This window comes from Periplaneta americana, chromosome 1 (genome assembly GCF_040183065.1).
Source record: "Periplaneta americana isolate PAMFEO1 chromosome 1, P.americana_PAMFEO1_priV1, whole genome shotgun sequence".
NCBI classification, from domain to species: Eukaryota; Metazoa; Arthropoda; class Insecta; order Blattodea; family Blattidae; genus Periplaneta; species Periplaneta americana.
Genome location: NC_091117.1, coordinates 54,365,146 through 54,384,447, shown reverse-complemented (window position 1 = coordinate 54,384,447; position 19,302 = coordinate 54,365,146). Strand labels below are relative to the sequence as shown.

At 33.4% G+C, this 19,302-nt stretch overlaps 1 protein-coding gene across 3 annotated transcripts in view; it reads right to left on the bottom strand.

Moving 5' to 3' along the window:
• Positions 1–4,619: 4,619 nt before the first annotated feature.
• mew (multiple edematous wings) overlaps positions 4,620–19,302 on the bottom strand; it is a 312,635-nt gene continuing 297,952 nt past the window's right edge. For all 3 annotated transcript variants that reach the window (XM_069820246.1, XM_069820255.1, XM_069820264.1), the window contains 6 exons: positions 18,488–18,729; positions 17,837–18,066; positions 16,623–16,885; positions 16,219–16,313; positions 15,807–15,933; positions 4,620–14,189 (listed from right to left, as the gene is read on the bottom strand). In XM_069820246.1, coding sequence (XP_069676347.1) covers positions 13,974–14,189; positions 15,807–15,933; positions 16,219–16,313; positions 16,623–16,885; positions 17,837–18,066; positions 18,488–18,729 — 1,173 coding nt within the window. In that variant the 3' untranslated portion in view covers positions 4,620–13,973. The remainder of the gene's footprint in view (positions 14,190–15,806; positions 15,934–16,218; positions 16,314–16,622; positions 16,886–17,836; positions 18,067–18,487; positions 18,730–19,302) is intronic.

Sequence of the window (19,302 nt, the reverse complement as noted above, 5' to 3'; positions counted from 1 at the left end):
AGGAATACTTACAATTTTGTTCGATTCATATATGCAGACAAGAACTGGAACACAATGAAACACAGATTTCTTTCTTACAAAAAGTTGAACTTAGAATAGTCTGGTTCTCAGCCATCGATATATTAAATTTAGGAATACTGTATCCCTATCTTCACATCCTGTGCGTGAAGCATACACATTTCGCATTTATATCACCAATGGAGAATAAGGATCTTGATGAATAAGAGAAAGGATTCAATTTTAGAAATAACTGTATTCTATACCTACAGTATGTGCGACTATCCAAATTCCAAATCAAGAAAATTTTGTGCTGTTGCTTAGATTTTTTTTTGACAAATTTCATTATTCAATATTGAACAGCATTATTATGTGTGCTAAATTTGATTACACTGGTTTCATCAACGTAAGTGCTAGTTTATTTGCGTTAAATGCAGCATTCAATAGTTTTGACACTATATTTATTAAAGGTGTTTATGAATTAATCATACTGTTTGAGATAATCATACTTGTATCATCTGTAAATAAGATTATTTGGACTAAATTATGAATGACACCTGAAAGACAAATAGATCCTTCTCATGTTATGTCCAGATAATCCAGAATACAGAGTACAGATGTGTTGAGCTATCACATCTTCACAGTTGACTGTTGTGTTGCTGGAAGACAAGAAGACTCTTCTGCTGTATGTCTACAGAATCAACACACAATATGACAAGTCGCAAGAGACTATCCACAGTTGACGATATGTGTTTGCTATTAAATAAAAAAGTGGTAGACCGAATAGAAAACATGGGATTGTCGAAAACGGTAGCACCAGATGAAGGGGCGTATTTTGCAGGCTACCGGGGCTACCGGCGGTAGCCCAAGGAAATTACAAAAGAAAAAGTTTATAATATAACATAATGTAATAATTTTGTATTATTAGTTTTACCATAGTAATTAAAATTAAAGTAATTGTTAGATATATTTTGTGTAATAATAGGGTCAGCGGTAGCCCAAACCCTTTAACCAGTATACGCCTCTGACCAGATGTATTGACATGATAGTCATATTACCTGACTCTTCCGCCATAATTATTATTTATCCTTCTGTATGGTTCGAGTCCCATCTTAAGGAACCGTGTATACCAAACTGTAACTTAATTAACACGTCAGTGCATTTAAATTTTATGAATGTTTTTCTTCTACATATTTTATTATTTCTCGAGTTGCACAAAGACAGTCACACATTGAAACACAATTCATTTTGCGTATTATTTTTTACAATATGAAGTACAAGTTTCATGATTAAATATTTTTAAACAGTTATAAAAATCCATTTTATTTGAAAAAAAAAAAAGAATAAATAAATACGATTTCTTAAAACAAAGTTCAAAATTAAAACTAATAACAATATTATTGGGAAATATCCCTCCTTCTCTCTTTCTCATCATTATTATGGTCGCCATTATCATCATAATCATTATTATCGTCTATTAAAGGACCATCTTGAACTCTTCCATCCGAAGTGTCCTTGTAGAAGAAGAGAATATACATCTGTTGCCAGTTGTTGCCATAATGTTTTACCAGTCACATTTCACACCCTTAATTTTATTGCCATTAAGTTCACATCGTAAAAAAATTGGATTAGACTTGATATCAGAAATGCTTTCTTATGAATACTTTTCCCTACAATATTTTAATTTTGAACATTTTACTTCTGCAAATTTGAAATGTAAAAAGCTTTTGTGGCTTCATTACATATCATCATCATCAGCCATACAGGTTATAATCCCAAAAGGACTGTTATGGTCCACAAAAGTTTTCAGCCCATCTCTTCATTGGACGTCCAGTTGATCTCCTGCCTCTAGGTTGGCAATGCAGGATTGCACGAGGGATTCTAGTCCTAGACATACGTGTCACATGCTCATGCCAGTTATCTTGATAGTGACATATAGATGGCTGAGAACCAGACTGTTCTAAGTCCAACTTTTTATAAGAAAGAAATCTGTGTTTCATTGTGTTCCAGTTCTTGTTTGCATATATGAATCGAACAAAATTGTAAATATTCCTCTCCATAAGGTTGTTATGAAACTATTCCAAATTGTTTCATGAAGCTTTGAATGTCAGGAGCTTAAAATAGCTCTCTTGAAAAAAAAAATAGTAAAATGGACTTGGAACAGTCTGGTTCTGGGCCATGTCTGCTAATATAGAGTTCATTTCAAGTTTCTTTAAGATGTCTTCATTTCTTTTATGATCCCATTTAGTATAGCCAACTGTTCAGCACATGACTCTCATTTCACTAGCAGTAATTCTACTTGCATCACATTTCCTTAGAGTCCATGCTTCACTTCCATAGTGCAGGACTGGTCGTGCTAAGGTTTTATACAGCAAAGTGCGGAAATGTCGCTGAACTAGAGATGGTTTCATGATTCTATTTATCATACCCATTGATTTATTATACTGTAAAATTTTGTCGTGAGTGTCTAAATTTGCTATGGAAGATAATTTGTAGCCAAGATATTTAAATTCTTTAACTCTTTCCAAAATACTTCCATTAATATAAATCTTGCTAGGAACGGGCTCTTTGTCACAAAAAGCCATAATTTTAGTTTTGTCGGTAGAAATTTCCATAGAGTATTTATCTACTATGAGTTTCAAATTGTATATGGACCTTTGTAAATAGTCCTCTGAACAGGCTAGCAAGCTAAATCATCTGCAAATAACAATACGTCCAAATTTAAATTGCGGTTTATTGGTATGTGACCATGCCTCGTTTTCCTAAATTCACGTAGCATGGCATTCATATACTGTATATGTTAAATAGAAGGGGGGACTGGCATCCTTGTCGGACACCAGAAGAAACCATCTTCCATCTTACGTATCTTATGGCAATTATTCAATGGTATATTAGAATACCATTTGCTTTGGTAACTTGCTTGTAAACTTCAAATATACTCATGTATATCCACTGTTGAGGAAAAGTTTTGCTTCCATATATGGATATTTTAATGCAAATGATAAATTTTGAAACCCGAACTCCAGTGTAAATGAACAGTTTTGTAACAGGAACTAAATTTCAATATCAATTTAATGGAGAGAGATGATAAGTTATGCTTTAAATAATTTCACACAATGCGCACATATTTCTAATAAGGTAGACACAAGAGCTAACACATTTTCTCTAAAAATGTAGATGATCAGTTTTGATACTGGAGTATTCATATTGTTGTTTAGTCAAATGTCCGAGGACAGGTCTGAACCTCACAAGTGATACTAAGAAGGCACCACTTATGAGGCAACTAGGCCAGGAGATAATGGGATAGAGTGATCAGTTCCTTTCCCCCTCCATTGCATACATCGCCGACTAGCTACATATTACACTAGTCAGACTTCAGATGCATACAAACAATTATTCTTCCCTGACACATACCGTCAAGTGAGATGTACTGACTGATCATAGACGTACATATCAACCAGAGCTCAATCAGAGGATAGTATTCATATATAGGCTATAATTCCATTACGAAATATATATCCCATCACAATTTTTAAAATTTAATTCTTAGTAACTGTACACTAACTATAAGATTATGTAACAGACCATCTAAAATACTGTAGTTTCTAGATGAGGCCACTGAAATTGTTTTTAGTGGAGGGTAACGAGAGGGACTTCTTTTCTGAGGTTTCGGATTCGAAACTCGCTTGAGCATATCATCTAGTTAGGATTTTCCTCACTTATTCCATTTTAAAGCAAACATCAAATAATACTGTGGCGAATGATTAGACTCTTCTTACCAAATACTAATTTTGTTACTACAAATTCCACAGACACTAGATAACATCGAGTTGATACAGCTCCGTCAAAAACAAATTAAAACTAGAAGGTGAGAACCTGATCTCTTTATGTTACATATAGACAAAATTATAAACTCTTATACATTGACGGTTCAAATAAAATTACGCAGAACTTCCCTACGGAAAAGGGATCAGAATTATACAGAGTATTTCGGGTTTCATTTATTTATAGTTTTCTGCCCTTGGGCAGGTCCTAAACTGCAAACCCAGCATTCTCCAATCTTCCCCCTTCGTCTCCATATATCTTAATGTTGTCTATCATCTGATATCTTCTGCCCCTAACTTTTCTCCCATTCTCCATTCCAGTGCATTCTTCAGTAGGCAGTTTCTTCTTAGCCAATTTCTTTTTCTCTTCCTGATCAGTTCGAGCATTATTCTTACTTCACCCAGTCATATGGGTCGTATGTGGAGACGAAGAGAAGGACTGAAAAGAGGAGAGACTTGAGAATGCTGGCTTTGCAGTGAAGGACCTGCCCTTGGGCAGAGAACTATGCATGAATGAAGCCTATAGAGTTAACATAAAATATTGTAGTTTCTAGAAGAGGAGGACACTGAAATGATTTTAGTGGAGGGTAACGAGAGGAACTTCACCATTCTCACTCACATTTTGCCCGGGATCCAGAATAGTGTTTCAAATTCTGGGACAATCCCACCGAAAGTTGGAAGGAAAGCAACCTTAATATAACGCAATATCCTAATTTAAAAAGAGAGAACAGGGACCATGACTATGTTGCCTAAGGGAAAAGGTTATGATGGTGATAAGAATCAAAGATTACCTCAGAGTTTGAGATTCGACTTACTCTTTTATTTAAAACGAGACATATAAAATAAAATTACCTGTTATAATCACATGTATATAATAATTAACATTTGACAAAATACAGTTCCTTTAGATCCTGCATTAACTTTGTGCAGATTGTTGGCAGCACGTTTTAGGAAACACTCTCACATACACACAGCCACACAGGCACTTAGAGCTAACTGGCTATCTACATTATTACTATAATAGAAAATATGACTTGTAGAGGACATACAGTCCTTAGACTTCAACTCAAATGAGATTCAGTTCCAGTGGTTATCAAATATCACATTTTTACACTCTCACCAGTCACACATTTTTACAAAAATGGATTTGGAGTAATAGAATGACATTCTGAAGCTGATATGACTGTACAAATAAAACTATTTGCTAACTTGTGATGAAGATCTAAAGGTTCTATCACACTTTCTAGATATGAACAAGTAATGTTTAAAAAATAACCGTTTCAAAACAATGTAACAAGATAATAGGCTTATTTTCTGTTTGAAATATTGTCAACGGGAACTGAGATGTGTTCTTTGCTCAAGGTACAATGATTAACACGTAAGTGTATGAATTATTATTAAGAGAGTAGTACGCAGGCCTACAACTGTTTAATCAATTACATCAATTGTAAACACATCCCACATTTCGTAAATCTGTGAAATATTTCACTTATATGAAACATTAATTTAAATATTCAAATTATACAGAAATTAATCATACACATGACAACTGAAATACAAAAATTACTGTATTCATGAACAATGTGGATTACAAACTTATAAGGGCCATTCCTCTGAAAGAAGAACTTAACTGCAAAATCTTGAATTTTAGATACAAAGCATCAAACATTTTGAATCTCATATAATAGCATTGCACAGAACGAAATCTAAATGTTTCTAGAGGGTGCTGCTGGAGGGAATTATTTGCTATGGGCGTTTTTTGTGTGTTTGATTTCTTTAGCTTATTTTTTTTTTTTTATTTTGTTAATGTCCTTTGTAATCTATAGCTAACTTTTAATTCTTTCATTATGTATGTATACAATTCTATGTGTACCTTAGCATTAGTATTCTGCATATGTATTCTATTTCTTTCATGAATATTCTCTGTTTATGTATTTGCTAATGCTCTCTGCATGATTAATACATACGGAAATGCCACCTGATTGTAAAAAATAAAAAAATATATATGTATTATGTCAGGAGGATTCAATATATGCTGGAAACGGAAGAACGACGCAACATACGTTAAGTTATTATTCCAGGGAACATCTCAATTATCTACATTTACTTGGAAGTAAACATTATCCAAAAAAGAAATATTTTGAGATTTAAGAGAAAGTACACGAGGTATCTTTGTACGATTCTGTTACACAAACATTCATAATCTTTTTCTCAACACACAGTTATGAATGTAGTTGAAAATATAGAGCATAATATGTTATAAATTAAGTTGAAATTCACTGATACTCTTTATTATTGAATACGTCCCCTGCTTCTGCTATGTATTATACACAGAAGCACAGAAAGACTTATCTTGTTACACTGTCTTAAAACTGAAAACTCAAAAAATAAGCCTTTATTCTGACTGACTACTTACTAGCAACTACAAAAGGTTTCATTAACAAGAGCACTGCAATAATCATGATGTAAAGTAAGACACTTTTTCTCCTCATACAGTTTCTTCAAGTGTCAAATGTAAATATTCTTTTACGAAGAAGTAATTTAAAATTCCTCCAAATTCTGAAAACAAAGTCATGAGTGTGGCTCGTATTTCATAAATGAATTTTGTTTCCTGTATTCAAATGTCAGCTGAATCATTTTCTTTTGTTTTCATAGGAAAAATATTTTATTAATTGATGTGAATTTAATTTAGGAATTGCAGCTTTATTATTATTATTATATCATTATCATCACTCCCAGTACTTGAGTGTTTTATTCACACACAAACAAACGCAGCTATAAGTCATCAAATTAGAAATTAATCTGCAGTAAACAAAGATCTAGGAAACTTCAAATTACTGAAACTCAAAATAACTGACACTGTGATAAACACATCACATATAATCATTCTGCATAGTACAAAACTGACATTTTTTTCTGGAAATTAGTAAGTACTGGTACATTACAAAGTGAAAACAAATAAAGACTCTGTGTGCTGCTGTTATCGACCAAATTCTTGCACTTAACGATATTTATAGCAATTATATTAAAATCATTTACACTGGTGAATAAACACTTACACATGTTTACATTAATATAAACACAGTAAAATCAAACATTGCTTACTTAAAAGATCTTAAATATTGTATGTTTGTGTTTAGGCAAATATGTTTACCTTCTCTTATTGTTTCTCCAATTTTCTTATAATGCTTTAAAATAACTTGTTTCAATTTCCTTCATGACACCACGTTGTATATTGTGTCATTATTATATTGTCCTCATTAACTTCAATACATATTTCACAATTCCGTACTTCACTTTTTTTAACATATTTTGTGCTCTTAAAACAAGATTTTTTACGTAACCTATAGCTGCCATGAATCACAGCCAGGTTGACAGAAAAGCCATCACAATAGTATGCAGAACAATAAGATAACAAAATGAAAAAGAAAGTACATTAAGTTCACTCTTTGATTAGTGCCAGTTTTACATACACTTACGTGATACACTTTATGAAAAACACTGGCTGGATGAAGAGACAATTGAAAATCATATATCACATAAAAGATGAGAGACAACACGTCATTTTTTCATCACTTCTCAAACTTATCTTGAATCTGCGAAAATGTAAGGCACATAAATATCAAATTCATCTTTGTTAATAGACTAAGAAGGATGTATAAGATGTAACAAAACATACACTTGAAAAAATGTGATGAATACTTTATAACAACAATTAATGTTACAGGGGCATGGCGTCTATGTTGCCGGTGTTGCTGCCAGCAATATAAAAAAAATAGAAATTAAGTATATTCCTTACTATACAATTTCTTAATTTGTATTTTCTATCAACAATTTAAATCCACCAGTTTCCCATAACACAATACATGTCAGAAAAGATATGGTTGCCATCTAGCGCCGAAGAATTGAACTGATACATACACAACACTTCAGTGTTTCCGATTTACACCACATGTTGCCTGCAGCGCTTCAATAACAAACTCGCCAAGACTGGGAGTCAATGACCTTCAGTGCATGGCGTGACTGTAATGCAATTATTTGCCGATTAGCTATAAAGGCAAACGTGTGTTATTCTTCCTTCCCCTCCACTCCTCAAGTATAGCTTCTAAATTTACTGGTGAAGTATTCTTCTACGATTGTGACTGTGTTATAGAGAGCTTAAAATCGTTCTTTAGAATCACGTACAATCAGTGAGAAAAAGATTGTTTTGAATGGCAGACCAACTCCTGAATTAAAAGATTTGAAAATTAAATCACATGGAGGTTTTCTTTATATTACTTGTTAGCAAAATTACAATTTGTTCAACAATGTGAACAATAAGTAACAAAACGTGAAGGTTTCGAAAGACATTTTAATGTATCATGGTATACAGAATCACTGTAGCTGTGCGTTAGTGCAAAATTATCACGACTCTTTTGCTGGCCGTGTTTACTTTTTTCAAGTTGGGGGGGGGGGGGGGCGAACGCCTAGACCAAAGATGGTATCAAGAATATGGATAGTTTGTGTATGCTACGCGCACATCATGAAAATTCTAAAAATCACGTTGCATCCGTTGTTTTTCTAGCACGTTTTGGCAAAACGAGAATAGACTTGTCATTAAGCGAGGCATTTAAAAACCAACAGAAAAATACAATGAAGTTGTGAAAATAAATAGATATATAATGTCTCGTTTAATAAATGCAGTGTGTTACTTGACCCAGCAAGAACTTCTCTTTAGGGGTAGGGATGAGTCTGATAGCTCTGTCAACAAGGGCAATTATGTGAAACTTTTACACCTACTTGCTCAAACTAATGACAATAATTTAGACCACAACCTTTAGACTGTTACTGTATTTTCTGGGACATCAAATGACATTCAGAGTGACTTAACTGAATGTTTTTCGCGTTTTAATTAATGAAATTAAAAAAGAAATTAGTGAAACAAGTTCTATTGCTGTGATCATGGATGAATCGACAGACATGTCCAATAAGTCACAGTTATCGACAAATTGAATTGAAGTACAAGTAGGTGCAACACAACTTCTGATGGATCTTCAAATACAGTACTTTCAGGAAATTTTTTGCAAATTTATTATTACTATTCCTATAATTCTATTATTCTTCGTATAATTTTATACACTGCATATTGTTTTTGGAAGGAAGATATATATTTATTTTTTCGTAAAACGTTAGTAGAATGCTCTAAAGAAATTCATTCTCTCCTTGACTGTGGTATCATTTTCGAGCCGGCAACACACAGGAAATTCCCACGCCATGCCACTGTAATGTTTTAAATAATATTTCGAAAATATTCCGACTTGCTAGAGTTCTCCCATTATACCTTTGTCCGTCAGGCAGCATAAAAATTACACTTTTGAAATGGAAGCAGATTTAAGGTAGAATCCATTACCTCTAATGATAAGATGATACTGAATATTCTATTAACTTACGCAAATTAATGCACTGACACTAATAAACCTACTTGATAACTGGACTCTAAGTCACATTCATAGAAAGTGCTCTTTTTAGAGATGAGTTTGTACAATTCTGTATGTAGCAAGGAACTTTCATCACTGAAAACAATAAAATGTGGAAAATATCTGACTTGAATACCATTCAGTTTAAAGTAAGTAATGCTTGAAAATCATGATATACCAAAATTAAGAAATTCACTCGAAATATATAGACCTATTATGTATATGTACACTGGCAGCAACCAAGGAACTATATTCTCATGTATAAAAATTAAAATTCCGTTGCTATAACTTATGAATTTCATAATGATTCTTGACACATGCATACTTCTCAAGCATATACACACATACATACACACACACATTAGGCAGTTTATCAGGGGCAGCATATTAACAATGCCTCCACAAGTTACTAATAGTATGTTTACATACAGCATGTTCTTTGTATATTAAACAATTAAAACAGTCTGCTATTTATATAAAATATATATATTTTTAAAATAACATCTTAAGTCAGGCCTGCATTTTTTTTCAAGTACAGAACCTTTTTGTTTTTAAACACACTTAATTTCAAGAGTGAGTTAGTCCAACCCCTTTCTTTTTTAAGCACAAGGGAAAATGATATTAACCAGACTAAATAAATGTACACATATCACAAAAGAAATTATGTCTGAAAAGTATGAAACATAAATTGTATGTCACGTTCGGAAATAAAGGGGTGATACTGGTCGTCTACTCGTGATACCCCCTACATGAAATAATGAGGTTTTGCCTATAATGTGCGAATGAGGATGATCCATAGCTGCTATCCTGAACCACAGTGGACACATGTAAACAAGCTACAGGCAAGACTAGAGCCAGATACTACAGCAAACACTTCGAAGGCTTCTGTGCTGTGAGCACACCATTAAGCAATTATGATGGTGAGATAACGACAGTGATGCAAGAAGCATTGAGATTTCGACAAGAACCAACATCTCCAAATGTTGTCTGCCTTATCGATGTCACAGATCACTATCCTTGGACTCTCAAATAATAATGATAACTATCGCCAAACAACTATTACATGCTGTCACCAGCTCGCTTCTATGAATAAGAAAGATGAGCGCAGCGACTACAAAGATTTATGATGATACTCCTGGAAATGAGAAAGCTGACTATCTCGCTAAACTAGGCACAAACCTCACCCAACTAACTGCATGATATCAGTCAAAGCATGTATCGATAATACCACCAATCTCTGGGCAAAAAATTCGATATCTAGCTGCAACCGCTGGAAAGAGCTGGGAGGGAATAGTAATGAAACTTATTCCATTTAATCTATAGTGGCAAACTAGTGTTGCTGTATTTAGAACTACGACTAAACAGCTAACCCGCGTCCCATTTATACTGCATTGGCATGCTTCCTAGCAGCCAGTATTTTGTTCTGTGACAACAACCAGATGAATGCTGGGTACCTGCTCTCATGTTCAAAACATACAGAAGTCAGAGAGACAATATCAACACCTGATTTACTTAGCAGATAAGCGCCAAATGACAGAAATGTCAAGAGTGCACATTGGATAAGAAGAAGAAGATAGTGATGATGTTCGGAAATAAAATAATGTTTAAGTTACAGCAGTACCAACCAGAACACCTGGAAAAATTCAGAACAGAGGACTATATCGAATAAATAATAACAGAAGTTCAAAATTAGTACAAACATTGTAAGGTGTTATCATTAAAAAGCAATTCGAAGTAGGCCTATAATATAAAGTAATTATGATACAGATTTGAAGGACATATTTATTCAAGAAATTATACTTTTGTGGATAATAAAGATGACCGATCATTTTTTTTACAGTACCGGTATACGACATGTGTTTACCATAATATATTGAAAAATGTAAATGTTATTATCTATAATGAAATTTAATGATTTTATCGGATAAATATACAAAAAATGTGGGAAAATAAACACTATTCAATGGCCTTAATAATACAACACGAACATGCTGCAAGTTACAACATGCATACTTCTCGAACATATGTTTTTAAAACTATAATCCTATATGAAACATCATTCACCTCATACATTTCAGCCTTTAAATTATTCAACTGATCTCACTTCAACATACATACATACTAATTTATCATTCAACATTAATTTAGAATTCGCTAAAAAAAATGTTGCAGTTGTGACAACATTTGCAACGTACTTATGAAAACACACGCTCTTTGAGATGTTATTTTTGTCTGTCACAACAGTAATGATGTCCAAATGAAGAGTATTGCTGTAACAACCTCCTGCTCAGGATTTTTAGAATAACAGTCTGTTATTCTCTGTGATGGTTGACGATATGGTTAGCAATATTTCTTATTAGAAAGACGCAAATGTTCGCGGTTGTGAAAGGGATGAAACATAAATAACTTTTAACATAAACTATTAATGACTGTATAACATGCCAATAGGGTATCACATTACTATAAAAAGTACATAAGTAGGTATGTATAACAAAAATAAAAATCAAATCTCTGTGTACTATAAATTTTGGCAATCATTTAATTAATTTAATTTACAATAAAGTGATTTTGGATTACGGTATCTCTTTATCTACACACCATCTTTTAACAGTGTAAAACACTGTTTATATTTGAAAATTTTCATGTACTGGTAATGTAGGCCTATTATATGCAAGACATTTCACAACTATTATATGTAAGACATTTCACAAACATGTTCGATCAACGTAAAAATCCTATAAGACAGAAGATTGTTACATCTGCTGCTTGTCCAACAACAAAATTAAAAAAATTTACATTTCACATAAAATGGGTAAGGCTCATTTCTTTCAAACATTTTACAAAAACCTTCAAAATACTGTAAGGGACAGAATAAAGCCTGAACTAAATACTTTGACTCAATAAGAAAAATTTACACCAATGATGGAAAGAAAATAACATGATACAAAAAACAGTGCTAGAGCAACATTTGTTATAAATGGAGTAATATACATTCTTAGACTTAATATAAAACACATTTTTCCATGTTTTCATTGCACTCAAAAAATACTTATTAAATCAAAAATCTTACGTCATTTAGAAGTTCTCAGTAATGACTGCTGCACCACATCACGTTAGTCAAGCAAGTAAATCCAGGCATTCTTGGCAGTGACAGAGACAGTATCATCACAATCAACAGAAAAAAAAGAACATTAAGCAAAAAAATATGACCGGGACAGAATGGTTGCCTTGTAGTAACAATCGTTCTTTCTTTTTTTATACATGATGGAGACGTTGACAGCTAACACCTCAGCCTTAGGCTTATTGTGCTTTACCACTCTTTTTTATGTGGGAATGGTTGTTTGAGTCCGAATGGTCGCTTTCTTATGAATATATTGCCTGATCATCAGCAAACAAAATTTTATAAAAATATAATTATTTATTGTAATCCCTTCCAATAAAATATGAGACACTGGGCATCCCTATCTAACTCCTTGTATATAACTTGGATAAGCTAAAGAACTATGTCGTTAGAACACAATATCTCTTGGTTTGCAATAAGTTCTTCTTGTCAGATAACCGAGAAACAAACAGCCCTATGTTATCTTTCAGCACCTCTCTGGTCAGGTAAAATTACTGTAGTCCTTGTAAGTCTTTAAAAACAGTACTAATGGATTTTAATTTAAATTCTCCTTGACTAGTATGTTGAAAGCTTAATTACCAGTAAGAACTGACTATCGAAACTGAATTCTCTTTCGATAATTTTTTAGTCTCATAGATTTTGTTACAAGTACTAATTACATTATTTCTGATACATGTATTCTGTTAAAAGCTTTTAGTAAAATTTAGGAATCAATACCATCATCCTCTTCAGATAGTGTGTCCCCAGATTAAAAGATCGATTGTAAATCTGTTCCCTCTCAGTATTGTAGAATAGGTTAAAAATAAAAAAAACTCTCACACAACTACAAGATATAGAAGAAGAACTATAAGTGCAACCATCTTATATTAAATACCGGTAATGTGTTAAACACTTTACAGAAATGTACTGAACTTTACTTATACAATATACTGTATATTTCCCTCTCTCTCAGTACTAATTTAATAGTAATTCTGAATAATATACGTTCTACTATTCCTTAAGTAATCTATAAGTGACTTAAAGCTGTAACAGAGAAATAAAAACAAATGTCACCTATATATTTAAAGCATGTAATGTGAAAGGATAGAATTGAAAGATTTTTTAAGCGACAATTTTAGATTTCATCACTCAAGAACATAAAAATATCACCAGGATGTATACTTAATGGGACATTTTTTGTTTCCCCGACACTCTTAATATGAATTCTAGTAGTAATATTACTGTGTCTTTTTCTATTAAAGACATTCATAAAAATAACGAACATATAGTTATGTATGACATAACATATATATGCATAATAAATCAATCAATCACACAATTAACTTTGGCAAATTCAAAAGACTCACCATTTATTACAATGATGAGAAGCCACATACTGTCTCTGGAAAACATATTTCTACAGTTTCAAATGATTGCTTTGCCCTGTCCCGTGGTCAAACTCTGAATCTCTTACTATATTTGATCTTATTATTGGACAAGCAGAGCAACACAATTATTCCAAGCTCACACTTCACTGCCATCATGACAAGACAGTATGCATGACTATTTTCTCCACTCTGTACAATTTGACTTCTATTACGAATAGTCCCCATTCTCGTCCCGATGTTTCTCCAAGTTTCCTGAAAGAGTTGGGTCAGGGCGTCTTCTTTTGAAGAATCCAAGTTTCCACAATACAAGTGTGATTAAAATAAGAAGCAATAGTCCTGCCACTATTGCTACTATTATTATCCATATTGGTACAGGTTCTGGCTCCTGTTGATCCAGTGGGTCAGGATATGCAACTGTCTTTATCTGTGGTGAAATTATAAAATTAATTACACACATACGACAAAACAAGGTATTGTAAAAACTCTAATTCGAAGTAACTAGGATAAAAAATTCGAGCTTCGAATTACGCGAGTCTGAATAATAATAATAATAATAATAATAATAATAATAATAATAATAATAAATCCAGCAAAAGATTTGCAAACAGCAATAATTTGTCATGAAATCGTGAACAGCATTAAAACAACATTTCCTAGATGTAAAAATTCAATAAATATTTCTTCAATAATCCCTTCTGCAACAAATTTCGTTAAAATCATTAACAGCAAATATGGTACCAAGCTGGAAAAATAATTAAGGAAGAAACTACTAAAGTACTTTGTGTGAAGTGTGGCATTGTATGGAGCAGAAACATGGACATAACGACAAAGTGAAGAGAAATTACTAGAAGCATTTGAAATGTGGATATGGAGAAGGATGAAGCATGTGAAATAGACAGAATAAGAAATGGAGTTGTGTTGGAAAGAGTGGGTGAAGGAATAATATTGCTGAAACTGATAAGGGAGAGAAAAAGGAATTGGTTGAGTCACTGGCTGAGAAGGAACTGTCTACTGATGGATGCACTGGAAGGAATGGTGAACAGGAGAATAATTGGGGGCAGAAATGATAAATGACATTAAAATATTTGTACCACATGCGGAGACTATGAGGAAAGCAGAAAAAGGAAAGATTGGCGAATGCTGGGTTTGCAGTGAAAGACATGTCATTTGGCAGAACACCATGTATGTATGTACGTATGTACGTGTGTGTGGTACCAAGTGATGTGGCTCAGTGGTAATGAATATGATAATGTTGACTATAATATAATGATAATATTGGTTATGATAGTATGATAATGATAATGTAATTGTTACAGAAGAGAGATAAGCAAATTGTGTCCCATATTTTACTAGATTACACTTCTCTTAATAAGTAACAAAAAACATACTAAAAACCAGGAATAATAATAAAAAAAACAGTAAAAATCATATCATATTCAATTCATCAATAAATGTATAAGTAATCATGGTGATGAACAATTCACTGTCTACCACATTAACAAGAGCAGTCAAGAATGAATTATTTTAAACACGGGCAATTTGTAAGAAGAATTTAATTAATATTTGAGGAGAAAAATTCGCTCCGGCGCTGGGGATCGAACCCGGGTCCTTGGTTCTACGTACCAAGCGCTCTGACCACTGAGCTACGCCGAATTCAATCCACAGTACCGGACCGAACCCTCCTCCTTCAATGTTTCCCTTTGTGGCCTGACTCCAAGTTAGGCATATATGTAGACGTATATGTCCAATGTCAACTGCCATTATACTACGAGGACAAATTAATAAATCTATAATAAGATGAACTTAGTTACAAGCAGTGCTCTTTTTCTGACGGAACACGCCGGAATGGCGTTTTTAATTTAATTTTTCTTTTAACTCCGCCTAAACCATGAAAGTCTTAAAGTTTGATGAAATGGAGGTTAAAACGACGGAATTCCCATGCACTGGACAGTAATAATCTCTCTGTCTGCTTTATATTCTACACAGAGTTCCACTACCTTTTCCTCCAGAAGAAAAACACTGGTTAGAAGTATTTACTTACCTGTGCCACATCATTTGATGTATTCTGATGCACCATCAAACCTGGTGGTAAATGCAAAGTTGCCTGAGATAAGATTTGAACATTATGTACTTTTGGGTAGTCTTCTACTAATGTAGAATTCCATAATCTGCAAAAAGACACGTGGACAAGTGTTACATTTACGATTATTACAGCACAACACATGAAAGTCTCGAGTAATAAACTATAAATTTGCCATGGGTTACTTATATGAACAGTACTTTGTAACCTTTTAATTTGAAACATACAGTTTGTACAATTTTAAACATGAGAAAGTCATGTCTACCCATGTTTCTGAACTACTGAACAAGTATCAAATGTACGTCACTGTAATTCATATTATTTCAAGAATTATTTATTTGTAAATTAAATTGTAGAAAAGATATGTTCTTACCGTGCACGTATTCTTATTGTAGCCTCATGGTTTTTCCTTAAATTGTATACCACACAATGAAACCTCAAGCACTTTGCTGATTTCTGGTGACAATTCTGAAATTTGAAAAAACAGCTCATTGATCACGTCAACAAATCGAAAGAGAGGTTCAGAAATTGGCTAACCTCTAAAGGACACAAATGCACGTATCAGTATATGGCGTGGGGGAGGGGAGGCAAAAAGAAAAGGGGATGAAGGAATGGAGAATAAAGAGGAAGAAAAGAAGACGAATGAGACAATGACAACGTTGGTATTTGTTCTGGTTGTAATGTCATTGCTGATACCTGTGACAAGAAATATTATGATGCTTCAAGAGAAACAAATAGCGGTGACTGCGAACAAGAAGATAATGTTTGTCAACTTACCATATTAACACACTCATGTTTGTTTCCATCTTCATCTATACACGTTTCAGTTCTCACAATCCTTTCAATATCTCTTTTCCTTCGCCGTGACTGAGACTGATCTGATTCCCAAGAAAATTCTGAAGGTTCCAAAATGGATGAAAGAGGTCCAGCAGGAAGAGTCAATGCTTCTAGTGGAATATCCTCTTCCATACCTGGTCGGCGAGTCAGGTTCAAAGGATTCACTTGATTTTCTGATATGAAACACTCTCCACCACCCTGACCTAAAACATGATGATTTTACAAGAGCATTAAAATATTCTGGATTATTGTGTTTTTGTAATTCATAAAAATCGATCGAAACCCCAATACTTTGTAGAAGCATAATAGTTATGAATTTCAATCACAGACTGTATAGACAGACTTTGTATGCTGTTTTAATTTGTGCAGTTCTGACAAAGAATTTTCGACAATAGATAGATGATATTTCCATTTAATTATTCGACGTAATTACATTCTTTCTAGAAGCACTGTAGCTATCAGAGTTTTAGAGCTAAAATATTATCAATCCATCATAATACGGAGTGTTCAGAAAGTTACTGTGCACTTCTACTGTGAACTAAAAATATATGTTGAAAGTGATGTCCACGAGCATCAATACAGGCCTGGACTCGTTTTATTTTGTTTTAGAATATTGTCTTCAGATCTTTTTGTTAAATGCAGCTGTCATGGTTATTGCAGCTTGCAATCTAATCTGTTAAGTGTGTGTGGCCGATGTCGATACATTGCACATTTTGCTTGTGGTGTGAGGTCTGGGGAGTGTTGAGGCCATAGATTTTTTGAGGTGATGCGTTCTCCAGAAATCTCAGCAAAGACTGTAGAGATTTGTCAGCTGTGTGTGCAGTGGCATTGGAACCATATGTACTTGATTTCATTTTATTCAAACTGGCCAGTGAAATTGTACAGAACTGGTGTTTCTGGAAATTCGTAAGAAAAATTCTACAGCACTAATTCCGTATACTTATCACCTTCCCGAAACATAAATTGGACAAGAAAAAACGCGTTCTTCTTAGGAAGGAATCAAGGTGTCTTCTCGATAGAGTGTAGCAATTGCAACAATTATTGTTGAAAAATTGGTAAAAAAAGTTTTTCAGGCTGGGTCAAGTGCATAGTGACTTTTCAAACACTACATATAAACTAAATAGATAATATAAACCAAATTAAAAACAACAAACCTTCCACTGTGGGCCTTTCTTCTAGATACAATAACCATTTTCCTTGTGGTTTGTTGTTAGCAACTTGAAAAGGCCATTCTATATGCACTTCAAGACTGCCAACTTTCCAAGGTCCCTGATTGTAAATCAAGTATGTGTGTATAACTCTGTCACCAATATCATCCAAATAGGCCATTGCTGATTCGCCACGCACAGCTCCTCCATAGTACACTTGTTCTGGATGTACAAAGCTGTACAAGAAAAAAAGTGTCATATAACATTCATTTGTGCAGTTACTCTGTATCATTCAATGGCACAGAGATTACAGAAATCCACATTAAGATGTACAGGAAAGAGTATATCTGAACATTCTTGTTAATGTGAAAACTACAGAATTATTATTGTCATTGTGACAATAAGAAAGAGTTTACCTGTCAAGAAGTACGCACTGGATACTAAGTCACTGTAATACAGCTAGTGATGTTATTGCAGGCACAGAAACCTTCAAAATTTTATTATTACCTGCTTCAAAGAAATTTAAAATACTGTACTTGGTTGTAATAAAGAATTTATATGTATAGGAAATAACTAGACTTGTTATTTAATTCACAAATCACAAATACATTCATCTTGCAAAGTCAAAACATCACAATGCGAGAAACATTCACTTACCCTGTGACAGAGATCTCAGCTTTTCTAATGACGTTGGTATGCAGAGTGTAAGATGCATGGCGATTTAAATCTTTAGATGTTGTATTGGCGAACACAACAAAATCTAGCTTAGATACTGTGTCTGGCAAATCTTTAGGGTCAAATCTGAGTTGAATATTAGCAGAAGTATCATTCTTGAACGGATTTCCAATATTGCATTTTATCATAGTCTTATTGTGCGGCGTGCAGCTCATATGTGTGCTCTGAAAAATATAGTTTTTCATATAGTTAATAGACATATCCTTTCTTATGAAATACGACACCATTATGAGGTGTAACTTTATTCTATAAGCATAGCCTATAAATTTTACGTTTATAGCAACATTGCTATAACATTGTTACAACTGAAAAGATACACTTCCTGATACACAACTGATCACAATGAAAATACAGAAGTTAGAGGACATATGAAAATTAACAGAATATCACTGTAACTTATGTGTAAAACAATATGCTACATATACATTCAATGAATGATGACAAAAGACTATCAAAATACTCTGAAGTATGGATTGAATCCCAGAGGAATGTAAAGAAGGGAAGACAAACGTCATAAACGAACTATTTATTACATATTAAAAATTTCGCAATCAATGGAAGATTACATTATTTTTTTCTTACTGCTAAGCTGAGTAATTGATGTTAAAGTTGAGGTACTCAATTCCTTCGGCTAGCTCTCGGTGAACTAAAGGAAACAGAGGACCTGAATGTAGGCCTACTATACATCCGCCATCATATTAAAATTAGATGTTCATGCTCAGAGTAAACGGTATACA